Source organism: Carica papaya, chromosome 9 (assembly GCF_054855325.1).
Source record: "Carica papaya isolate Zhongbai chromosome 9, ASM5485532v1, whole genome shotgun sequence".
Lineage (NCBI taxonomy): Eukaryota > Viridiplantae > Streptophyta > Magnoliopsida > Brassicales > Caricaceae > Carica > Carica papaya.
This window is the reverse complement of record NC_142317.1, coordinates 8,230,462-8,257,107: the sequence shown is the minus strand read 5'-3', so window position 1 is coordinate 8,257,107 and position 26,646 is coordinate 8,230,462. Positions and strand designations below refer to the sequence as shown.

The window sequence follows — 26,646 nt, the reverse complement described above, 5'->3', positions numbered from 1 at the left end:
AATATTATGCCTAAAGGAAGTAATTTTACGTCTTGATGCATGTTTTATGATCGTTTATTAACTTATTAATTTGCATGTGTAATTTACATGATTTAATACTCGAAAAAAATATGGATATGTGATGCAATTGACGGTGAAAAAAATGAAATGATATATAAACATGAGAAATATATATTAATATTGACATGCATAATCCATATAGTGTTTCGTTAGACTTTTTATTTTTGAGAGGTTTCTGTTTCTCCCCTATCTGGTATGAAAAGATGTGAGAGGATCGCTTATTGTGAATGGTGGCGTACTCTCTGAAGAGAGTGGTGATGCGATATGATTGTATGGATTACCATTGACGAAATACAATTGTGGCCATAGTTAACATGTAGGACCACTATGGTTGGCACGGTCGTGATCATAGATCGTGTCATGATTTATCAAGCCTTAAATGTGTTATTGGTTTGGCAAGCTGCAAATTACTGTTATAAATGAAATGAATTAGTCATTCCACACGAGTAGTCAGGAATTCGTATTGCCCTGAATAGATAAAAGTTAGAATGACTTCGCACGAAGAACAACATAAAAGACGCACTATCATGATTTATTTGTTTTTTTTTATTTTCAGCATGATTGATTTAGTTGATATGATATCTTTAGGTTAATGATTTCTTTGAATAAAATAAATTATTTTCATAATTTAGTAAATGATATTGACATGACTTTTGATGGTAAATAATGATGATACTTTTAATTATTTTTAAAATCTTATGATGTTATTTAAATATTATTTTTTTTACTGAGTATATAGAACTCATATCTTTTTATGTCCCCTCCAAATGAGGAAGGTAATGAGGAATCGATCGCTGACCTACCCCTTGAAGTATTTGAGGATCTTAAGGATTCATAAACTTTTATGAGTGTATGACTTATCTCGGACTCTGATGAGTCCATTTATATAATGATAAAAGTGACATTTTTTGTATTTTGTTGTCGTTCTACCCTCAATTATATATGGAATTAAAAACTCATATGTTTTGTAAGAGATTTATAATTATTTGTTCTGTTGCATACACTTAACTATTATGCACTTGTAATCTGTTTCTGTATCTTGCACCCTTATATTTTAATTAGCATTTGAGATGTCACAGAATCCCCTAAGTGAGATAAATCTATTTGGAAGGAGATTTTCTAGAGAAAAAAAAATCTATAGTTGTGAGATTCCCTAAATAAAGAAATCCCTTAGGAGGAAAAATTTCTAAAGGAAGAAATCCCCTAGTATGGAGATTTCCCAACTTGGAGAAATCCCTCATAATGGAGGAAAACCCCCCAAGAGGGAGAAAATCTCCCAGGTGAGTGAAATATCTCCATTTCTTTGGCACGTGCAATTTGGATGATTAAATTATTTTAAGGGAAAGATTTATAACACATATGAATAAATCAAAATTATAACAGCGTGATAAAATTTCATAAAATGAAATTAAACATGAAAATTATAAATCTTTAAAGGTTTTCTGCAATTAAAAAGGACTAAAGTGGATAAAATATTCAAAATGGGTTCATAATTGAATTTCTGGAAGTTTTGGCACCTCAACGATGAGGTGTCAAAACGGATCAATAAGATGGGGCCATTTTAGCCACACAAATCGTTTAAGTGGATGTGTGAATGAATGGTTGAGATGTATAAAATATAACAGTTAGAAAATACGAAGAAATGAATAGTTAGGATTGCACCGCATATCTGTATGAGGATTAAATGACCAAAATGAAGAGGTATAATGAACAACCCATATCTGTTGAATGGGGATTCAACGGTTAACATGAGGGGTAGTTAAGGAAACATGATTATGGTTTTCTTAGATAGAAGAGAAAGTCTGAGCCGTAAGAGAGGCAAAACGAGAAGAAGAGAAAAATCATGCAATGGCCAGAGAATGTACGGCTTGCAATTGAGGGTCAGTGTGCAGGACATTACAAATAATAATAAATTGAGATATGATACATTATAAATATATAATTCATGTTCTAAATTGAGAAGGTTGACATAATGTTTTTAATTTAATTTTATCGACATTGTTTATTTATTTATTAAAATAATAATATTACAATTTGATTTTATTAACAAAATTTTAATGCATCCACGTAGATGTAAACAATTTATTATATTTATGCAAAATTAAATACAAAACATTATAAAAGGCATTCTAATAATTATAATATTTATTGTTCACTAATATGCATAAAGTACGAAACTATAAAGAAAGCCATTATAATAATTATGGATATAATATTTATTGGTCACTAACATATAATAAAAATTATTGTAAAAGTATTTGACTAGATAATATAATATTCTTATTAGATAAATATTTTTAAAAATTAATCAACCATATACTTAGAAAAAGACACCAATGTATCTTAATTTTTATCATATGTGTGTGTGTGTGTATATATATATATAGAGAGAGAGGGAGAAGGAAAATCGTACTTTTTTCCATTTTTTAAATAGTTTTATTTTTAATACATTTTAATTTATGTTTTATTAAAATAATATAATTGATCGATAAATTTTTTCATAATTATGCAAAGTAATTGAATACTCTAATATACTATATACATAGTTAAATGATAATATTTACAATAATTATCTATTTTATTTTTAAATATAAAGTAAATTTAAATATTAATATTTATTTAAAATTCTAAATAAAATTTAATTTTTAAATAATTATTAAAGTATATAATGATGATCTATAAATTAAAATTTATTAAAAAATTATGTACTATATAAATTTTTGTATAAATTTCTAATAATATTAGTTTGTATATAACTATAAAAGTATTTCCAGAATTATAGCTGGGTGCTGAAAAATCTACTTATTTAATTATGGGTTATTATGTTAATGGATTTTACCAAAAAGTTCTTATCGAAGGTGTAAATCTCTTCTATTCCCATCTCTTTGTACCGTTTCCCTTCTCCCTTTCCTGTCCATGACTGTGCCGCCTTGGTTACCTCACCTCTTTCTCTCCCTCAACAACTTCATCTTCCTCTCTCCTCAAATCGATGGCTCTTCTCTTCTTCGTGCCCCCTTAGCAGACGCGAGCCCCTGCCTCGTCTTCTCTCCAAATCCAAAACCCTAGGGTTGTTTGCATCACCTCTTTAGCAGCTTTTGTTCGTCTTTTCAAGTCAGAAGGTCTAGGAACTCAGTGGTTACGCCAGACCGTCCTACCTCGCTCATTTTGCCTCGAGACAGATACGCAGGGAGTTGAGAAATAGCCGCTAGCTGCTTCTGTCTACCAGGCCAAGCCCTTCTCGCACTCACGAGCATTTATTTCTATGGGGAGGTAGCGTTCACTGCTTCAATTTTTCTCGTTCGCCTGTTTGTTGTGCTTTTGTGATGGACTTTGCAAAATGATGCCAAAAAAGGACTTCTGTTTTCATGGATGGACCTGCATGGATATTGTTTCGTTTGGTGGATTGTCATCGTCCATCTTCACTCTCGATTTGCTTGTTAGCTTGGGTAACACCTCTTTTTTTTTGTAAATGTCTGATGCGGTGGTCACAGGGGTTTGGATGGTGTTTGAAAGCATTTGTGTTCATGTGCTGCTCTAATTTATATATTTTATTTATTTTCTTTTTTCCTTCTCTCTCTGTTCGTTTCTGTCTTTTACTCTCAAGCGAAAGAAAATATGTTTCCTCACATGTTAAGGGATTTGTTTGAGCTGATATATACATTTGTGTGTATATATATGTGTTCTTCTTTCTTCTAATTTGAGGGCATACTTTGTACCTGTTCTGTGCCCTAATTTTGTTTATGGTCTTTCCTTTTGTTTGGATATTTTCCTCTCTGATTTTCCATGCAGTGTAGAATCTGTTATTTGTATGAGTGCTCAGTGCGTGATGTATATCTTCTCCTCTCTTTTGATTATTGCAGATCATTTACTATATCCTGGTCTTGGTATTCTTTTTATCTTCTTCTGGTCTGGTCTGAAATGTGTCCATGTGATATATATATATATATATATATATATCTATAGACATGTATCTATGCAGATATATATATACATCGCTGTTGCTTGTTCCAACTGCTCATATTTCAATATACATATATATATATTTAAATAAATAACTATTAATAAATATCTTAATTTCTATATGTATACATATATAATTTTTATAAACCCACGCACATATACATCACTTGTACATTGTGCTCTAACCTCCTTGCCCTGGAAGTATGTACGTAAAATTTGTTGTTTCAATGGTCTCTTGCATGAAACTGAAGTTCAGGAGCTAGATTTTGTTGGTGATAGTACTTAGTTAATTTATTTTCCACCTTTCTCCTGTCTTTTCTTTAACTTTTTTAGGGATTATTCATGGCTTCTCTTTACAGTAGATAGATAGGGGTTGTTATAGCATTCTTTAGATTTTACTATTTCACCTTATCTCAGAATTGTTTCACATAGATGCCTTGGAGTGTTCTCCACCTGCTAAAGTTTTTCACATTTGGTGATGTTTAATTGGAAGACTTGATTTATAAGTTGCATATAGATTGCTTATGTTATATGTTTATGAGTTTATAACTTGTGTGTGTATTTTATCAATGGAATTCAGCTTAGTGTTTATGAGTTTATTCATGGCTACTTTTTATACTAGATAAAGGAGGTTATTATCACTTGCTATAAATGCCTGGTCTTCCCTGAATTGCGTGTTGCATTTGTTCACCTTATTCAGAATTGCTTCATGTACGTGCTTTGAAGTGTTTTAGAACTGCTAATGTTTATTTCCGGAAGATAGCTTATCCTCTAGTTTGCACTATTTCATACCTCGCAGGTCCTAATGTACAGAAGATAACATCAATTCCCTCTTTTGCTTTCCAGGGTTTACAAAACCCAATTCCTCCTCTTTTCTCAAAGTCCCATAATCCAAATAAATCCCTAAAATATCTCAAATTAGCAGTTTCTAGGGTTTATTGTTGGATCCTTTTGGACAAGTACTCCAATTTATAGGCTTCTATCTCATTGCTTAAATTCTGTAACTTTGTTTGCTGGGTAATTTTTTTTAATGAATTTTATCAGTGGAATTCAGCTAAGTGAGTTATATTGAGTGCTGTTGTGTTTAAGTGTGTCTTCTCCAATTTTTCTGCTCAAACTAGTGTTTAGTGGTATAGAAATTTGAAGGGGGATTTTCTTTTGTTTTGTCATTTTTTAGGAAAATGGTGGTAGTTGGTGGAAACTTGTATATGGATGTTTGTGAGGGTTTCAATTAGGATCTTGTTTATTTCACTAGTTCCGTATGGAACCAAATGAGGTATTTGCTTGGGGTGGGGAGTTTTTCCTCCGAAAAATTGTCATCCTTTGATGGGAAACAATACAGAGTTTTGTTTTACAAATCTTCAGATCCAGAAATTGAATCATTGTTCTTGGAGAAAGGAAGCATTTATGTGATATGCTCTTTAATAGTTTAATAATAAATATGCAGCAGGAGTTTTTATTCTCAAATTTATTTGTCTGAAATCCAAATGCGAGGGACAAAAAGGTTTGGGCTTGAAAAGTTTACTATCTTTTTCTGTGAAGATGAGATGTGTGTTACATTTCCTTGTTATTATTTGTATTGTATGCCTGTAGTTCTTGTTGCTGTTTATAATAATTTTAATAAAATCAGTGCACTTCAATGAAAATTTTGGTGTAGAGTAGCATTAGAGTGTTAATTGTTTGACATGCTTTTTGTTATCAAATTTCTCTTGCATCTAGCTCTAATATAGAATGAGGCCTGATAATTGTTTTCTTATTTTCTGCATTCAATTGGGGATTCCACAGAGACTTTTACTTGAAGATCAATCTCCTGTAAGTCGGGTGTGAAGGAAAGTTCGCACTGTTGCTGTGGTGTGTTGGATCATCCTTTAAGTTTTAGCATCAAATATGTATGGACAAGGAAATTACAACACTCAATTTGGGAATGGCCCTTTCACCCCCACACCTCCTCTGCCTGGTCAGCCTCTTCCTCCTCCTCATTTCCAGCTTGGTCAACCAGTACCTCCCCCTTCAGTAGTTAAACCAGGTCATCCTCCTCCTCTACCTCTTGCTGGTCAGGCACTTGCATCTACATATCAACATGGCCCTCAAACTTCTGCAGTTGGTCAGGTTCCGCAGGGTATGATGCCGCATGCAAACCAATCTTATATACAACCACCCCCTCCGCATCCTGGAATCATTCCAATGTCACATATGTTCTCAACCGTACAACATAACTCACAACATACTTCATATTTGGGGATTCAGAATGTGTATCTCAGACCACAGCAGGTTCCTTCTCCTCCTCCTCCTCCGCCTCTTGGTCACCTACCACCTCCTCCTCAGACTCATTCACAAGGACCTGCATCATATAGAGGTCAAATTCATTCATTGCCGCAGCAGCCTGGTGGTCATGGTCCTTTGAGTATTCCCCGACCTCCTATACCTAGTTTTGTCGCTTCATCACCATTTGGAAATTTTGTACATTCTGCAGTTCCTCCTCCTCCACCTCCACCTCCACCTGCTCCTCCCTCTTCTCCGCCACCAATCCCACCCTCACCACCAGAAACCACCATTGATAAAGTTGTTGATCTGAATCAGGAAGGCGTAGGGGCCTCTAACATGGGTTCTTTAGTTGGAAAAAATAGTGTTGCATCAGAAAAAAGTGGGGTGGCAGATCTTCCCCTACCTCCACCTAAGCCAACTGAAGAGAAGGTTGCCCAAAGGATTGAAGTTCTATGCCGGTCTATTGCTAGTAATGGTCCTGATTTTGAAGATATGGTTCGTAGGAATGAATCTGGGAACCCAGAGTTCCAATTTTTGTTTGGTGGTGAGCCAGGAAGTGAAGCTGCAATTGCTCACGAGTATTTCCTATGGATGAAAAATAAATATCTTTCACCTGCACATAATTTGGATGAAGAGAAAAGTAATCCTCTACCTTTTGATCCATTGGGCAAGGAGTCTTCTGCCCTGATAAATGATTTGAGGCCTGCAGCTGGGTCTCATTCATCTGCAGATTCTGATATGGAGATGGAAGGTAAGTGTGACTGATTATGATCTTGCTGTCTAATACTAAAACATTTTCAAGTGCAAAAGTGTCTATATACATTTGTGCAAAGAAAATTTTAATCTTCTCATCCTCCTTTTTTTGATGCTTTTCTTGGTGATTTCAAGATGATATCACCCAGCCTGACCATGACCAGGGAGCGGCTTACACAATTGGAGGTCCAAATTGCAAATCTGATTTGAGCTCCAATGAGCATGACGTCAAAGAACAGTTGCCCACATCACAGAGTTTAGAAGATTTTAACTCATCGAAGGAAGCTTTAGCTAGTAAAGTGTCATTTAAGGGATCCTCAAAACTGCATGAGAATGAAGAAGGTCAGTTTTTAACTTTAACATCATTAAGTCATCAACTTCTATGCTATTTTCTGTTTCTAAGTATCAATACCCAATTTATTGGCAAGATGAGATATATTCTTGTGGCATATCAGAACCTACAAGCTGGTATCTCTGCAATTTTCTGGGGCTCTTTTGATTCTTTATCGTTTCAGAATATTTCTGGAGATATTTTTATGTCGACCTTTTGCAGAGGTCCCTCAGAGTTGCTTTTTTCCCCTTAAACTGCAGGACCGAAAGTCAAAACTGATTCTGATGGCTTGGGATCTGGAAGGATGTTTTCTGTAGTTCATGGCCCAATCACAAATTCAACTGGAACTGCTGAACTGCCATTGGCTAGCAATTTAAAGAAATCTAACAATGCTAATTTATCCAATGATATAGTCCCGTTCGAGGCCTCTACAACTGCTGAAGAAAACAGTTCTAAAAAGGATTCTGGCCTTTGTAGTAAAGTTGGCAGCCCATTTAGACTTATACAGGAATATGCTTCTGATGGCTCTGAAAATGAGGCTGAGTCATATAAAATAGATGATAATCCTGTAAAAATTAATTTACCAATTAAAATGGGCTCTAAGAATCTCCACAAGGAAACTATATCTGGGCCCCTTCCTGAGTCAAGAGTGTCATGTAAAGGCCTGGGTTTTCCCCCAGATACGGAAGGAATGGTCAAGGGAACTTTGTTGGCATCTAGTGCAACTACTGCACTTGTCAGGAAAATGGATGAAAACCAAGTATTTGATAAAATTGGTGCTTCTCCTGAGGCTTTCCAGCAAAAAGATTCCACGACAATTACTCATGTGGCTTCTACTTCTACTGAAAAGCTTCAGAAGGACAACGAAGAGAAAGATGTTAATTCTGTTGCAACTCAACCTAAACTAGACAGGTTTGGCAGATTACTCAGAGAAGATGCAAGTGACAGTGACTCTGATAATTCACGGTATGGTGGTGGGCGTCGGGGAAGAGGCAGAAATTGGAGCCGTAGTCATAGCCGGAGCCAGAGCCGGAGCCGGAGCCGGTCACCCCTGAAGAGAAGGAGGAGGAGGTGGAGTCCTAGGAGGAGTCCAAGGAGAAGTCTGAGGAGGAGAAGGGAAAAGCGGAGCCAATCTCGTAGGTATGCATCATTGGTTGTACTTCTAGTGGTTATATTACTGGTAATTTATTTATTGCTGTTCTACAATATCATAACTTAAAGAAATTTGGTTTCCCTACAATCTATTAGACTCTGTTCATGATTTATATAAAAAGTTACAATTTTTCTGGGTATTGTTTTAGCTGGTCACCTAGAGATCAAAGAAGCAGGAGCAGGTCGCCTACTTTTAGACGTGTGGGTGATGTTGGTTATGATAATACAAGATGGAACAAGGGTCGCAACCAAGTATGTTTTGACTTCCTTCGCAGTCGTTGCCACCGTGGAATGTCTTGTCGTTTTGAGCACCATGACCCGAAGGGTGGTGGATCAAGGCGCAACCGGAGCAAACAAGAGTTTATGGAAGTGCTTCCCAGTTCAAAGACTTCTAATATCAGTGAAGAGATCAGGCAAGTTGCATCAGAAGCATCTGATCATGAGCATGATTATGTGAAGACTGTTGATACGCATCTCCCTCCAGATATGCCAACTTGCAGCTTTGATGCCACTAGGGTTTTGAATGTTGATCAGGAAATGGAAAATTCCCTGGGTGATGCTCTGCAGTCTGACTATTATGGTAAAGCTGGTCAACTAAATGATTCTCACAGGATCGCATCCGAAACTTCAGGAGAGGTTGTTGCTAAATTGCAGCCAACACAAGTGGTGCAAGAAACAGAACAAGTTCTTGCTGCCAGTAATGAGCATTACCAAGAAGTGTTTGATTCTGACCAGAAGCCTCTGGAACATTTTGACAGATCACAATCTCCCTCAAAGAAATCTGAGACTCAGGAGTTGCAATCCAGTCACTCAGATCCTGTACTTCAAAACAACAACTTTCCATGCCAGCAAACTGATAAGTCTTTCATTGCTGATTCAGCAGATCGTGACCTTAATAAGTTTATTATGACTGAAGCTTCTCCAAGTGTGGTCCAGTTGCCTCCCCCTCCTCCTCCTCTTCCTCCTCCTCCTTCTCAGCCACATCTACTAGGTGCTAATGCTCCTAATTTAATTTATCCAACAAGTGATTACAACATGATCAAACATACTGCTCCTGAGGAAAGCTTTCCCTCGTACATGTTGCCGCATCAGCATTCTACTTTCCATGGACAACCAAATTCCTCCTGGACGTCCTTGCCACCTCCACCACCTCCTCCTCCATTGCATGACAGGGCACTTGTTTCTTCATCTTTTGAGTTGAGTCATTTACCTCCAAAAACCGACTTTAGTTCTCAGAATATCTTGAGACCCTACGCAACCGAATTGCTTTCTCGTTCTCCTGTTGGTGGGTTTCAACAGCAAGCTTATCCTCCTGGTCATGGTAATCATCAAGCTTTCTCCCACTCAGCCATGCCCTCATACAATCTATCAAGCCAACAGTTTGGAGGCCATAATGTCCCAAGAGAAGATTTGACACAGCTTCCGCCGCATAGATTCAGTGCTTCAGCTTCCTTTCCTCAGGACAACAGTTACCCCCAAACCGGAGGCTGTTATCAGGACTTAGCAGCTAACAAATTGCAATGGTTTATTAGGGACAACCTGGCGCCCAGTGAACTACCAATGTCAGCTACCCAGATTGATCCTCAGTTGCAGCCGCAAAAGCCACCCTACAGTTTTCAGCAATCTGTATCTGATAGCCTCTATAGTCTTCCTGGGAAATTGGATTCTTCGTCTAAATATCTGCCAGATGTTCTAGACTCAAATCAACCATCATGCCTCCCTGATTTTGGGGGATCAAGAGTTTCAGCCTACCACAGTTCTTATGCATCTATTCTTCAGGGGCCTTTGAGCTCCAATTTAAGTTCTGCTACATTCAGGCGAGAAAAGGATGGAAGCTACAGTGCTAAACCCTTCAGTTTGAGCCATCTTCCAGCTGATGAACTAGGTGTTGGCAGTTTTAGATCAAGACAGGCGACTTCTCCCAATTCTGGAAGAGCTCTTAGGCAAAATTTTCCAGGATCTGGTGGTGACCAGTATGATCCAATTTTTGACAGTATTGAACCATTGTCAAACTTCTCCAAGAAATTTGGTGATGTGCAGAAATGGGAAGCTGCTGGTGGCTCTGACATGTTGAGACCACCAAATGTTAGAGAGAACAAGCAGCAAAAAGAAGTTGGAGCAGTTGCTCCGGCTGCATCTGGTGATAATGAGGAATTTGGTGAGACTGCTGATGAAGAAGTAGGTGCTGTAGAGAATGGAAGTGACAGTGATCCTGTGGATGCAGCTGATATGAATGCGGGTGAGATTGACCAGCTGAAGTCTCCAGTGAAAGGCAAGAAGAACAAAGAATCCAGATTATTGAAGCATTTCAAGGTTGCCCTTGCAGAATTTGTAAAGGAAGTCCTGAAGCCATCTTGGCGACAAGGTAATATGAGCAAAGAGGCATTTAAGACCATTGTCAAGAAGACTGTGGATAAGGTTTCAGGAGCTATGAAGAGCCATCAGATACCGAAGTCTCGGGCTAAGATTAATCAGTATATTGATTCTTCGCAAAGAAAATTGACAAAGCTTGTTATGGTAAGTTCTGATTGCTCACTTTGTTTTGTTGGGATACAACCTTGAACTGTTATTGGATTTTTGGATCATTTGAGTCGAGAACATTCATGAACTTGTGCTTGGATTTGCTTTTAACACCTGTTGCTTTGTTTTTTTTTTAATTTGTTTCTTACAAAGAAATATTGCTGGAAAAGAAAAAGCTGTTACAAACAAGATTGAGAGAATAAGGTAACTTCCAACCCGAAGAGGAAAATGTAAGGAGACAAACATAATATTAGGATAAAATGGCAAATCCCCTTGGACATGGATGGTTGATGAGGGAACTCTTTAATGAATTCTTGAGCCTCGTCCAATGAGAAGCAAAGAACACCACTTTACCTAAAAGATTGTGAAGTGGTTGAAATCATTGCTTAAAGGTTCTTCCGTGGCATTTTGTTCCAACCATAAGATTCACAATCCAGTGAAAATAACACCCTTATAGAGCAGTTCACTCATTTAACCCTCCCAAGACCACTCATTTTATCATGTTGTGCTTGACGGTGGCTCTAGCTCTCTGAATGTGTGGAATATTTGTCTGCATGCGTGCAGGTTCTCATGCATATGTGGATGTTTATGATGCATGGTTTTCCCATGTTATAATTTATACAAGTATTAAGGGCTAGGACATGATGAGTCCTCAGCTTCATTAGATGATTACACTCAAAACTTCTGTAGAAGTCCTCAAATTTAAGAGGCATTTGGCTTTTGGAGCTTGCAGTTATTAGTAAAAACTTGAGCATTTTCTCATGGAGCAACTCTTTTAACGAAGACTTTCTATTGGCAATTGTTTTTTGAGATAAAAGAGAAAAAATATTATTATGCACGAAGGTACCAAGGGGGTACCACCCGAAAGCACAGAATTACAAGTTGATCAGGTGGTTCATGACAGGCCAAATATCTTCCCAATTTAATATGTCATGACCAATTAAAATAAAACCAAAAGTATGAAACTATCTATCCCTTATAATTACAATGTTTGTCTCAGTACCTTGAAAAGCTCTAACATTTCTCTCCCTCAAAACTACCCACATAATAGAAATCCCAATGAGGAATATTTTTTTATTTTTTTACATAAACCAACCTACGCCCACAATTCCTCACTAACACTATCTGCCATGACCCAATTCATCCCTATAATCCCATACGCATACTCTCAAATTCTGTACACCATAGGACATTGGAGTAACAAGTGGTTGCATGATTCTTCATAGGCCTTGCACATGTAACACCTATTAATCATCATCATACCTCTTTTCCTCAACATATGAATGGTCAAGATTTTTTCTTTAACAGCTTCCCAAATGAAAAAAACCGTTCTAGGTGGTGCTTTTGTTCTCCATATTTGCTTAAACAGTGCTGACTTGGCATTGGCCTCACCATTTTTTGACAATAAAATTGTAGTATGACTTCACCGAAAAGCCTCTTTTCTTGTTCAATTTTCAAATTCTTTTGTCCTTCACATTTCCCACCTTAAAGTTAGCAAGACAACGAAGCAGATTACAGAATTCTACCTCTTCTTCATCTTTCAAATTTCTTCTAACCTGTGTACACCACCCAGCCCCCACTTCTCCCTTCTCAAATGCCTTCTCCACAGGGATATCCCTCTCACTAGCAATCTCAAAGATCTTCGGGAACTTATCTTTCAATTTGAAGTCACCAGCCCACTCATCCTTCCAGAACTTAACTTCGGTTCCATTACCCAACTGCCAGCATATGCAATCATAATAATTCTTGCTGTCAATGCTAATTTTCTTCCACAAACTAGAGTCATGACGTTTATATTTCCCTCTTCTTCCCCCGTCCCTTTCCCAATCAACCCCACCTAGTCTCCACCACCCTTCTCCACAATTTCCCATTCTCATTCACAAAACTCCAGAGCCATTTGCCATGTAAAGCAGAATTCAATTTCGAAATAGATCTCAACCCAAACCTCCCTTATAAAACGGTCTCTTCACCTCCTCCCACTTAACTAAGTGAAATTTCCTATGCTCCTCCTCATCACCCCAAAGAAAATTGTATCCTCTCTAGTTTAGTGGCGATGCTGGCTGGAATAGTTAAGATAGAAATCTAGTAGATTTGTAAATTTGTTAAGGTGCTTTTGATCAATGTGAGTCTCCCCCCTTTAGAAAGAAAGTTCCGCTTTCATCCCGCAAGTCTCTTTTCAAACATATCTACGATAGGATCCCAAGTTTTGGTATCTTTAAACTTCGCCCCTAAAGGGAGCCCAAGATATTTAATAGGCAGCTCGGTAATCTTACTACCCAACACATTAGCCAATTCCCTTTCATCCCTCCTATCTCCAATTCTGACCATTTCAGTTTTACTCAAGTTTATCCTCAAACCCGACACCATTTGGAAACAAATAAGTAAACACCTCAAGTGAAGTAAAGAGTAAAGATCCGGTTCACAAAATATTAATGCGTCGTTGGCAAAAAATGAATGGGATACTTTCACCACGGACTCCCCCACCCCAACCGACAAACACTTAATCACATTCAATTCACCTGTCCTATCCATGAGTCTTCTAAAAGCTTCCATCACCATAAGGCAAAGCAAGGGTAATAAAGGATCCCCTTGGCAAAAACCTCTAGAGGCTTTAAAGAAAGAAGAGGGTCCACCGTTGACCATCACGGCAAGAGAAGTGGTTGAAATACGTGTCTTCTTCCATTTCCTCCATCTATTCCCGAACCCCATCCGCTCCAACATGTAGAGTACAAAATTCCAACACACTCTATCATAAACTTTTTCCATATCAATTTTGTAAATAATACCCTCTTTTTTCTACCCCACCAAGTCATCAACCACTTCATTAGCAACCATGACCGCATCAAGAATTTACCTCCCCTCAACAAAAGTGTTTTGATTCTCCCCTATAACCTCCCCCATAACCTTGGACGTTCTTTTAGCGAAAATTTTAGAGATCAATTTGTACAGCCTGCCCACAAGACTTATAGTCCTAAAATCTTTAATATTCTTGGCTCCAGCAACTTTAGGTATGATAATTAAGAAAGTAGAGTTTATGGAATGCACAAAAGCACCAGTTCTGTGAAATTCATTAAAAAAAGCTATAATATCATCCTTTATAACATTTCAAAAATCTTGATAGATCTTCATGTTGAAAACATTGGGACCTGGAGCCTTATCACCATTGCACTCACCCAAACAGCCCCACACCTCCTCCTCCGTGAAAGGGGCTTCCAAATTCACCCTACTGTTAGCAGAGAGCTGTTTGAAAGGCAGCTCACCCAACTTCAGTCTTCTCTCCTCCTCTTCTGTATAAAGATGCTGGAAGTACAAGAGTGCTTTGTCCCTTAAATTAGCATTCCCTTTCACCACCTCCCCCTCAGTTACCATCTCCTCCACATAATTATTTTTTCTTTGAAAATTAGCCAAACTATGGAAATACTTAGTATTCAATCAACCCACCCTCATTTAACCATTTTTCCCTACCCTTTTGCCTCCAAGAGATAGCTTCCAGATTCATATTGGAAGCAATTTCTTTCTTCAAAACAGCCATTCTCTCCCTATCCCCCTCCCCCAACTGACCCTCCTTCTCTCTAGTATCCATCTCGGCATTTTTTAAATGGACTTGGTTTTGATCTAAGCTTTGTGATTCTTTTTTCATTTATTTTTTAATAATCTTTTGGAGGAAATGGTTTTTAGTTATTTTAGTTATGATTTTGATTGGATTTTGCTTGTACTTTGACTTGGACTGAAAATTAAGGATTTGCATTGTTAGTTTTAGTTGGATTATGTTTTTTTTTGCGTAACACTTTTACTGTGTCTTTTTATATCCCTTTAGACGCTATTTCTTCACATTATGCTCTGCAGGGCTATGTTGATAAATATGTCAAAGTGTGAAGTTGGCCATCAATTGTGATTTTCGCCTTCAGTTGTTGAACATTTTGTTCAGATGTGTAAGTTTGTTTTCTATCCTCTGGACTATTTATTTCACATACTATTGAAAGCCCAAAAACTGATGTTTTAGTTGCATGGTTCTCAGGTCGGGTGTGAATTTTTCAGCTGGCATTGGTAGAATTTTGGTGTTTCAGTAGAGTTTATACCTGCTAGCGCAGAAGAAGATATTATGACATAAGAGAAGATGACTTTATTAAAAAGTCATTTCCTCCCTCAGCATGTTCTGAGGAAGCTCCGAAACATGTATGTAATGTGTTTCTTTGGACATGAATATGTGTTTCTTTTGATATTAGTTGTTCTGTTTAATGTGAAAATTTCTGTACATTGTTCCTTATATATGATGCATTCTTGACACTTTATTCTTTTGACTGACTGCAAAGTTTTATCTCCTTGTGAAGCATGAATATAAAAAAGAACTAAGAGGACAAAAATAACTTATATGTGATCTTATAATTTAGTTTCATTCACAATTGGATGTTTTCCTTGCTAACTTATTTGATCAATCTTCACTGTTTCCTTTTTGATTTTGTTTTTAGCTGTTAGTACTTCTTCAAACAACTTGTGAGAAGGATGTTGAATTTTTAACTAGCTATCTTAAAAAAATCAAATCGGAAGAGAAGTATGTTCTCTTCTACAAAGGCAACGACGTGGTGCTGCCTGCATTCAAATATTCTAATTAGGTTGAGCTTATTTTTGTAGCATAAGCAGGATGTAATTTAGATAAGATGAGCATAAGCTTGCCATCATGTAAGTATGAATAATCGTGTAGGTTAAGGTTTTGTTATAGAAAATGTTAACAGTTAAATATTGACCTTTGGGCCATTTTGAGAAGGTTAATATGTGACAAAATGAAGGTCAATTGCATCCAGTTGTATATAGGTATGACATGGTTAGGTTATAATATTGGCATGATATGTTGTAACTTCTCGACCATCTTCAGAGTCTTTGAACGTAAGCACACAGTTACCAACTAGTGGAACCTGCAAAGATATTAATTATGCGCAATATTTAAAATTAATGTTTCCATAAACATCCTTGCATGTATTTACATGTATGAAAACATTAACCATGAGGCAATTATAAGCTACAAAATACAAAAACCAAGAGATCATAATTACCTCTAATTCTTTACAAAATGATCGGCGCTCACAGATGGTCACTTTCACTGATCAGGACCTTGATTCTGATTATTCTGATATGAAAAGAAACATAAGGGATTTAGGTAAGGTACACTAGCTTCGTAAGTATGTATATGTGGTCAATCATAGACACAACCTGCTGGAATCTGTAGAGAAAATTTGAAAACACCTACAGGTATACCTTTTTAATTATGTAAGCTATTGAACTAAGTACAAAAATTCACGCGAACACAAATGTCAAAATAACTTATTTGATCAGAACTAAGATCAAAATTTAAGATCCTATCCTAAATAAAATCCTAAATAAATCTTCAGCCTTTAATTTCACTGTTTTTGTTCTCATCTATTCTAAACTTATCTTTTTGGTAATACAACAACAATTTCTATTTTGATCATATTCTTAAGTCTTATTCCTGTTCTCTTCACTTATCTCATATAACTTGTCATACATATATATTTCGTACTTCTCTTTTCTTTTCTAATTTACTTTTTATGTTTCTTATCTGATCCCAATATAATAACTTACTGAATACTCATACACCTGTCTTTTTGGGTTCATATACATAACTTACCGAATTCACTCTGATATATCTTATACAGTTCATTTACACCTATCTAATTGGATCTACATCACACGTCTTCACTTACACATATCTGATTGGATTCACTCACACATAACTGATCAGATTCACTTACACATATCTGATTGGATTCACTCACACATAACTGATCAGATTCACTTACACATATCTGATTTGGGTTCACTCACGCATATCTGATCTGATTCACTTGTACATATCTGATTCGGATTCACTCACGCATATCTGATTGGATTCCCTTACATATATTCTTTACACATTAAATTCACATTGAATCCCCTAGTCATCTTTCCACACAAGCACAACACAATCAACAAATTTTTGCTTATAGCACATTTTATACAAATTACACAAGCTTGTCTACCTTCTCAAATTCTCTTTCCTTCTTTCTAAAGTTTTCTCACTTTTCTGTTTATTTTCCATTTATTGGCACACTAAGACATTCTTGATTCTTTTATCCTAATTCCTTACATCTCTATGGACTCACTTTAGACTCTAACGTTCTCCTTAACTTAGGTTGATGTCATTATGATCTAGGTGGGGCTAATGTTTTTACATCTCTATTAGTTTCTTACATTTCCCTATCTTACTGAACTTTCTTAATTAACTCGCATAAATACTTTCAAAGCCATTATTTATTTTAGTTTAATTCTTCTTTTGGTTATCTTGGTTTGCTTCTTATTATTATCTAACTACTATTGAGCTGTAATTGTTGTGTATTGGGCGGTACCCCCTTGGTAACTTTGAAATGATATTTCTTTTTATTTCAAAAAAAAAAAAAAATCTCAATTACTGTTATTATATCAAATAATTTCCCAAATTTCCTAAAACCAATTTCTTATCCATATTTGTCTTGAGCTTCTACGTTATTAATTCATTCCTTTTTATTTAACTAGCTCTTCCTTAATTACTCTTTCCCTTATGTCTGTGCAAATTTTCTTGTGTCACATACTCTTATTTCTTTTATTTTTCTTCCTACTACAATTAAGTTCTTTACTTAAATAATCCTTTTTACACTTATTTTTTATTTAAACAAACCAAATTTATTAAATGATCCAACTTATTTTCTTTCCGTCGAAGTTATTCTCTTGTTTATTTCTTAGAGATCTTCTAATTAATTATTTTTCTCTTTTTCCAGATTTTCAATACCTACTTTATTCATCATCTTTTATATATTTATCATATGTGTGTATATATATAGTCATGCTTATATATATACACAGTACACACACATTTGCTCTCCTATACTCTCATATGCCTACCTGGACGCACAACTTAATCATATAGCTATACATGCCAAACTGTATAAATATACTCACACACGCATACACATTCTAGCTATACACGTATACTCTTATGCACGCACACATACTCAACTTTTCTTATATATATATATATATTCTTATCTACCCATCTACACAGCTTTACATGCATACATTTTATATACTTTTTGTTTTTATACCGACTTACACCTCATATAGATTTCATATATGACTTACATATAATCTTCAGAGATGCACACACAAACACACACACTTACTCATATATGACTTACATATAATCTTCACAGATGCACACACAAACACACACACTTACTCATGTAGCTTAATAGGGGTATAGTTCATATATTCGATATATGCACGTACATGCTCAGAATCATGCCTTTCCTAGTATCACATGCACACACTGAATAAGCACACAATCTCACTAATATATAAGCATGTATATATATATATATATATGTTACTGTTTAGCCATTTGCGGATGTTCCCTCCCTCTCCGTTGCCATCCTTTGCATTATCAAATCACCCCCTTAAAATACATTTAGAACATATGCATGCTGAAAACAAATTAAAGCAGAAAACTTAAAGGTATTAATAAACTTTTCCCCTCGGTTAGTATACCTGCATGTAAAACTTCTTAACAGAGAAACCATAGGTTAGTGTTTATTAGTGGATTACAAAGGAATGGATCCTAGAAGGACGTATAATTTCTTACCTTAACCTGAATGAAAGAACAGAGGTTGGTTTCATGGTGCTTCAAGATTTGGTTTACCTCGTACTCTTGGCCTAACCCCTACATACCGAGTATTTTGAGCTTAAAAGGATAAAATACCAGAGATAACAGAGAAAGGAGGAAGAAAAAATGATTACCGACATCGTTTATCTTCTCCGTCATGGCAGCGCAGTCCTGTGCGACCTCTCTCTCCCTTTTCTGGCAATTTCCCTCACCCTTTCTCTTTTCTTCTCCAGCACTCTTTGGGTTGACCAAGGGGATAGGCGGTTTTTATACCCGTCCTTGGATTCTTCCTAGTCGTCGGATTAAGTCCAGCGTGGCTACTAGAGGACCGTCTGATTGCCCTTCATTAAGGGCAAATCGGTCATTTCCCTTGATGAACGAATTTCCACTGTTGATTTCAAATTTTCTGTTCATCTGGACCATTGGTTGCCGTGACCGTAGGATTACTTGAGGACAAATTGTGGCCGTTGATCTGCAGACTGCTTGTAGACCATGCGATTGGCATCATGCACATCAGCCATCGATTGGCATCATGCACATCAGCCATCGATTGGCATCTCGCCCACCAGCCACGCGATTGCCATCATTTGGGTCCATGTTTAGTTACAGAATGACCCAAAATTCCAATTTTGTTCTCAATTCAGTCCTTTTTCCAAATTTAATTAATTTTTTGGATTCTTTTTTACATTTTTAGGATCCCTAATTAGATTTTGAAAACATCATGACGCGAAAATTAGAATTTCCCAAACATAATTTCATACGAAATTAATTGTTATGCATAACGAGGTGTTACATATATAGTGTTTCTAAGTAGATTCTTTATTGTGTCTGACAAAAATCATGGGGAAGTATGTCTAACTTTTTTTTTTTGAAATAAAAAGTATGTCTAACAATAATTTAGATATTGAGTACAATACCAAAGGTCGCCCTTACTCTTCTGTCTTTGGTATCAAATTGTACTATCCACTTCTAATTGTACCAGTGTACACCTTAAACTCTGAGATCTTATTATATCAGATCCTTCATTAATGATTTTCTTTTAACCTAAAACTGCTTTTTAGTTTTTTTTCCCTTTTTTAATTCTCATTCCTCTTATATTTTATGTTTTCTGTCTCTCTCTCTCTCTTTCTCTTTCATTTTCATTTTCATTTTCATTTCTACTTGTTTTGTTCCCTCTTCCTCCCTCCTCTCTCTCTTTCTCTCTCTCTCTCTCTCTTTCTCTCTCTCTTCTCTAAACCGAAAACCAAAATAGTAGCAGTAGATATCCAATGGTATATCTAGCAACAGTTTCATTTCTTTATCTCCCTCTCTAATAATATTGTATCTCTTTAGATATGCCACTGTCATAAACATATATAGATTTAGGTATAGTGCTTGAATATATACATAAAGAAGCAATATTTTTAATTAACGTAACAAATGCTACTTGGGCTTTACTTTGGAAAAAATTCAAAGAAAACCAGAATAATATGATAGTGGCAGCATATCATATTGTTGGTTCCAGACTTGACATTTTTTTGTTCAAGAATCATCTGCATAATTTGGCGGAAGATCGGGGGAGATCATATGCTTATTGATGAAGCTGTAAATTTCTGCCCTCTGAATAATTCTTTTTCTAACTAGGCAGTTAAGAATTCATCTTTTCTTCAAAAAAATTAATAATAATAATAAACTTCTCTATTCTTTCTAAAATATTTCGTTGAGGATTATGAAAGATGACACTATAGATGCTATAGAGCCTTATTTATTCATCATATCTTTTAATATTTACTTGACTCTCCTCCAATTTTTTTAATCTATATATCATTCCATGACGAAGAGAGGGATGGTATATTGAAGTAGGAGGAAATTGGAGACTGTTGTCCCAAGGTCTCTTAGGTCTCAGAATAACTCCGTTTAAGTGTAAGAGGTTTCTCTTATAACTAACGAACTCCTCCTTGCCTGTCATAGTATCGAATGAGTAAAATGTGCATGGGGTAACCAATAGGAGATGGGGTACATGTTCAATCTTACGTGCTCTAATATCAAGCCTGCTGTATAGGAAGAAGCATACATGGAAATGAGCAGCTGTTTCAATTGACTTAGTGGTTGGTTATACGTTGTTTTGGTTTGTGCCTTGTCATCTCCTACCAAGCTTTTTTTTTGGCCTGCCAAACGTAGCAGTTGTTTCAGTGTACTCAGTGGCTGGTTATACGTTGTTTTGGTCTATGCCATGTCATCTCCTATCAGGCCCCCTTTTTTTTCGGTCTTCAAACGAAACCTCCTTGAACCCTAGGGAGGATGTATCATGTGGTTGATGTGGAAAATATGGGGGTGTGCCTGTGTGCCAACATGTTACTCGAAATCCTAGATTTTCTTGGCTCTCTCAGCTTTCTCTCTTACAACTGAAGGGTTAGTTCAGCGAGGTAAATGGAAATATGTTAACCATGTACCTATCTTAAAATGACTTTTTTTTTTAATAAATAAATACCTATCTTAAAATTTTAAGCATATTGTTGACTACCATATTTTAATAGTTAATTATTTTAGTTTATTATTTAATTAGTTAGTATTATGTAATTAGGATTTTATGAGAATAATAATATTATATAATTAGAAAACTAGTAGAATAAGAATTTTCTTATCAGTAGAATATGAATCCTATAAATACCCTACGTGTAATAATCTAAAGGGTGAGAATTAAAATTTATATTTTTTCTCCAAAAATCTTCATAATATCATAGTTAAATAAAACTATTTAGGGTTTTAATTTCAGAGTTTCTTTGAAACCCTCAAATAGCACAATAAGTAGGGTTGTTATCTAGAGTTACCCTCTTCACCCCCTAGTTTGGGGTTCTAATTTTAGCGTTTTTCTTTTCTAAACCCTAAGAATAGCAAAAAGAGCCATATCAGAGAGAGAAAGCCAAATTTGGGAAGAAAGGTCAGATCCACAGGTTCCTTCTTCTTTCCCCGCACGTAGAGCTGCCCGACCACCTCGGTTTCCTTCTTCGGCTGTGCGCAGAGCCACGGGTTCCTTTCGGTTTCCTTCTTCAGCCGTGTGTAGAACCGTGCGACTACCTCGAGTTCCTTCTTCCTCCGCATGCAGAGACGTGCGAAGATTCGATCAACCCAGTTTTTTTCGTCGCGCACAGAGCCGCACGAAGAGTTGCTCGACCACCTCGATCTGCCTCACTCTGATTGCACAAAGCCACTGGCTGCAACTTATCGGCCTTTTGCCGCACATGATCTTCCTCTTCGTCGTGCGTTGAGTTGTGCATGGGGAGTTTTGTTAGCCGGCTGCATTAAGCCGATCTGAGTCGTCGAGCAGAGCCGATTTCAGCCCGAGCCAAGCCACTTGCATCAAGTTGCGCTGAGTTTCAGCCTGAGCCGATCCGTTTTTGAGCTGAGCCAGACAGCCATACATATTTGATTTTAGTATTTTTCTATCTTTGTTGGCTACTTTGGTTCATAGTAAGAAAACTATTGTTCATTATTGAGCGTTTTTCTTTTTGTCTTTATCATTCTAAAATGACAGAAGTAAAAACAAGTGATGGTTTCTTATTCAAATAACCCTTCATTACAAATCAATTTTGTGAAAATTGATGGAACTAATTATTTTGCTTTGTCAAGATCTTGTTTATTATTTATCAAAGTTAGAGAATTGCAGTAGTACATTACAGATAAAATGAAGAAACCAGATGTAAGTGATTTAGAATATAACAGATGAGACTTTGAAAAACTCTTTGGTAATATCTTGTCTCATCAACTTCATGAAACCCCATATTGCACGAACATATTTGTTGCTCGATATTGCAACAAAAATATGGAATGTAACATCTCTTTCATATTCACTAGTGGATAATGACGCCTAAATTTATGAATTTTGAAATAAAATTCATGACACGAAGTAATGAGAGATGAATATTTCACAATATTTTTCTGAATTGAGTAGATTATAGCAGGAATTAGATTATTATCAAGACTTTCAAGCAGATTGTCCTATAGATGTAATTAAATTTCAGAAATTAATAGAAAAAAACGAATTTATAATTTCTTAGCTGGTCTGAACACCAAATATGATCAACTACGGATTCAGGTGCTTGGTAAGGATCTTCCTCTTTCATTGGAACAAACTTATGCTTATGTTTAGTAAGAAGAAAGTAGAAGGAATGACATGCTTTACATAGCACTAGTTGAAAAAGCTGCATTAGTTGTTCAGTCTGACCAATCTAAAGATCTTCAGAAGTGTGATTACTGTGGTAAGCCAAAATACACTAACGAAATTTGTTGGAAGTTGCATGAAAAACTAATTAGACGTCGTGAGAGAATGAATGGTGGGCCTACGAGAACCCAAGAAAATTTGTTGAGGTAAGTGAAACATCTGACACACCAACAATTGGAGTATTTTCAAATAAAGAGATTTAAACCTTGAAGCATATTCTGTCTTAGTTTAATTCTTCATTAGCTATAAGTGCAACAAATCTAGTAAAATAAGAATTTTCGAACAAAGAAGATGATTGATACTGATAAACTATAGGATGACTCTTTAGAACTTGGTTTGCAAAATGGGTATGAGAGATATTCCGGCACCAACTTGATGGAGGGATGTTGACTATCATTTTTTTTGAAAGAAAAGTATAGAAATGTATTGATGAAAGGTGCCGAGGCTCGCCCATGTACATATTTACATATCAATGAGTACATCTACAATGGAAGCAAAATCCACATTACTATCAATATCATGCTCAAGTATGGTGGAGCCAAAATAGTGAAACCAATTGTCTTTTAATGTGTTGAAATCTAATTGTTTTCCGTCAAAAGCACGCTTGTTTCTTTCCTTCCAAATGACGCAAAAAACCGTAAATGGAATGAGTTTGTAGATCTTGTTTCTTTTGCTAAGACCTTCCCAAACAAGAAGTTCCCCAAATACTGTTTTTGCCATAACCCAGAAAAGCCCCAGTAGGCCAAGAATCATCGCCCAGAGATTGTAGGAAAAAGGACACCAAATTAGAAGATGATTACACGATTCAGGACCCATTTTACAGAGATAGCATCTATTTGCAATAGGAATCCTCTTCTCATAAGATCATCCAGAGTTATAATTTTTTCTTTAGCAGCTTCCCAAGCGAAGAAAGAGATTCTAGGTGGAGCACCAGATTTCTAGATAATTTTAGCTGGGTTGGATGTTGACTACCATATTTTAGTAGTTAATTATTTTAATTTATTATTTAATTAGTTGATATTTATTATTTAATTAAAATTCTGTGAGAATAATAATTTCATATAATTAGAAGTATAATATAATAAAAATTTTCTTTTCAGTAGAATAGAAATTCTTTTTATTTTTATTTTTGAAAGAAAAGCGTAGAAAATATATTGATATGAAACATCAAGGGGGCGCTGTCCATGTACAAAAGATTTACAAGTCAATAAGAATATCTACAACTGACCATAAATTTTCAAAATGGTTAATATTATGTTCCAATACAGTGGACCCAAAAAAGTGTAGCCATTTGTTCACAATGTTGCCAAATATTTCTTCCTTTCCTGCAAAGGCTCTATTGTTTCTCTCTTTGCAGATAACCCAGAAAATAGTGAGTGGAATGAGTCTCAATTTCTTAATTTTCTGGCACACCAGATCCCAAGTGAATAATTCTTCTTGAACAGAGCTGGTCATTACCCAACAAATGTCAAGTAGACTATATACCATAGTCCATAGCTTGTGAGTGATAGGGCATCAAAGCAAAATGTGATTACTAGTTTCAGCATTGTTTTTGCATAGATAACATCTGTTCGTAAGGGAAAAACCTCTTTTTATGTGATTCTCAATGATCAAAATGCATTCTTTGGAAGCTTCCCAAGCGAAGAAAGAAATTTTGGTTGGAGCATTTGTCCTCCAAATCACATTGGCAGGAAAAGTTTTTATCACAATTCTGTTATGTCCCGCAAGATAATTGTGGTATGATTTTACGCTGAAGGAGCCTTTGCTTTCCAACTTCCAGATCAGCTTATCATCTGAGCTGTTGAGCTGAATGGTGTTCAGTACTGCCAGCAAATTCTCATGTTCCACAATTTCCAATCTTCTAAATTCCTATTGACCACAATGGTCCAACCAATGCTATTATATTTGTCAAAAGCTTCCTCAATTATCATCTGTTTATCCTTAGAGAGGGCAAAAAATAAGAGAAAAACTGGTCTGCAGATTGTAATCCCCACACCAGAAATCAGACCAGAATTTGACTTTGTTGCCTTTTCTCACTTTCCATCTAGAGAACTCAAGAACAGAATGATTAGTATAAGAGATTCCCTTCCACAAGCTCATACCAAAATTACTTCTATCCAACATCTGATCCTGTCTTCCATTCAGATTCCACTTGCAATCCACCACTTTTTCCCAAAGACTGTTAGTGTCATTCCAGTATCTCCAAGCCCAGTTACCATGCAATGCCTTATTTAGAATTTTGAAGGATCTCAGATCAAGACCACCAGAGTTGATGAGACTTTTGACCTCGTCTCTCATCCCTCCAAAAATCTAAAAGATGTGAAATAAAATTTATATTTTTTCTCCAAAAATCTTCACATATATCTTAACATCTGAAAGGATTTGTATCATAATAAATTTTTGTCATGGTAATAGTTTATCATGAAGTATTTCCATGGCTCTTTCAGGATATATTATTCGATTAACAAATAGTAGTGCTTAAATTTGTTAATACTTCAGTTTATGACGTTAGAAGATTGATTGGGAATAGTTATGCAGATGGGACTATATGAATTTGTTAATAGTTGCTTGTGATCTATTATGCATTTGCAATCATGTCCGTCTTGTATGTACTTCCATATTGAGCTATGAAGCTGATAAATCGTCAATACAAAGACAAATGATGTTAACCTCCTAGTTCTCTTCTAAAACCCAATTCAAGTTGTTCCTTTTCTGACTAAGTTCTATTGTACTTATTTGTAACTTATGGGAATGGTTATAGGCCTGTCCTTATTGACATCGATAATTTCAAGTATCTTATAAGTTTTTCTTGAGACAATAGCTTGTACATTTGAATTGCTTCTTGATAATAACCCTTTACCATAACAACCCTTAGTTCTTTGACTTTGTAGATTGGAATTTGTTGAACTTTTTGAGCTGGGACAACTTTGTTGAACCTTATGGAGTACCAAGCCCAGAAAGTAGAATGCTTACTCCCAAGAATTACTACTTCAGACGCCATTAAGCTAGAGAATTGATACTATAACTTGCTGCTGGTTTGGCCCCCAGTTGAAACCCATGACAAGTTGATTATGGGGCTGATCCACCTAATGGACAGTGGAATGTGACCTCAGGAAGTGACCCCATTCTCAGACCTGGAGAAAACTGACATTTAGAGAGGCTTGATGGTTGCAGATGTTCTGATGGTAATGGTAGTTTGAAAGTTCTCTAGTACCAGGTTGTGTTAATGCACTGAGCTAAATGCCATTGTTGTCATGCATGAGTTTGAGGCTTCGTGCATTGCCTCCTCTATATTAAATGGATTTATTTTTGAATTTGAAAAATAGAAAGCAGTTCAGATATTCCATGCCACTAGCAGTGAGCCTTCTTGTCGTGCACACACGCAGAAGATATTTTGACCTGAAGATCAGTAAATACTTTCTTCATGATTTCACGGTTAGTGTGGATTGTTTTTTAGGAATTTTGCTCTCGATGGCAAAAGAACTACAATTTTTCGGTGGATTATGAAGAAGCTGGTTGTGTATAAGATGCATGAAATGGAAGTTACAATAAGTTATTTCAGAGAATCCTTTCCCTTCCACTTCTTTTGCTATGTTTTATTTTCATTTCTTTCTCCATTTTTAAAGATTTGACTTGGTCTCTTTATTTGTGTGCACTCGTGTAGAAATAGATGCATATTAATACATTATAGTAGGCTACTGATTTCCTTTTGGT

The 26,646-nt window shown here is 36.0% G+C and overlaps 1 protein-coding gene across 3 annotated transcripts; it reads left to right on the top strand.

Moving 5' to 3' along the window:
- The first annotated feature begins 2,906 nt into the window (after nucleotides 1-2,906).
- LOC110811160 (uncharacterized) lies at nucleotides 2,907-26,512 on the top strand. 3 transcript variants are annotated; one of them, XM_088210667.1, is made up of 8 exons: nucleotides 2,907-3,330; nucleotides 5,806-7,036; nucleotides 7,174-7,380; nucleotides 7,630-8,509; nucleotides 8,671-11,038; nucleotides 14,888-14,973; nucleotides 15,060-15,217; nucleotides 25,824-26,512. In XM_088210667.1, the coding sequence occupies exons 2-6, from the start codon at nucleotides 5,908-5,910 to the stop codon at nucleotides 14,915-14,917; spliced, it is 4,614 nt and encodes a 1,537-aa protein (XP_088066793.1). In that variant the 5' UTR covers nucleotides 2,907-3,330; nucleotides 5,806-5,907; the 3' UTR covers nucleotides 14,918-14,973; nucleotides 15,060-15,217; nucleotides 25,824-26,512. The 3 variants fall into 3 exon arrangements, with proteins under 3 accessions (XP_088066793.1, XP_088066795.1, XP_088066794.1); XM_088210669.1 differs by having other exon boundaries at nucleotides 25,808-26,512; XM_088210668.1 differs by having other exon boundaries at nucleotides 2,907-3,506.
- The last annotated feature ends 134 nt before the right edge of the window (nucleotides 26,513-26,646 follow it).

Excerpts from the sequence above, each read along its gene's own strand:
- LOC110811160 (XM_088210667.1), top strand. The coding sequence starts at position 5,908 with ATGTATGGACAAGGAAATTACAACACTCAATTTGGGAATGGCCCTTTC. Across the intron at positions 7,037-7,173 it reads TTCTGATATGGAGATGGAAG|ATGATATCACCCAGCCTGAC; the intron begins GTAAGTGTGACT and ends GGTGATTTCAAG. Across the intron at positions 11,039-14,887 it reads AATTGACAAAGCTTGTTATG|GGCTATGTTGATAAATATGT; the intron begins GTAAGTTCTGAT and ends TATGCTCTGCAG.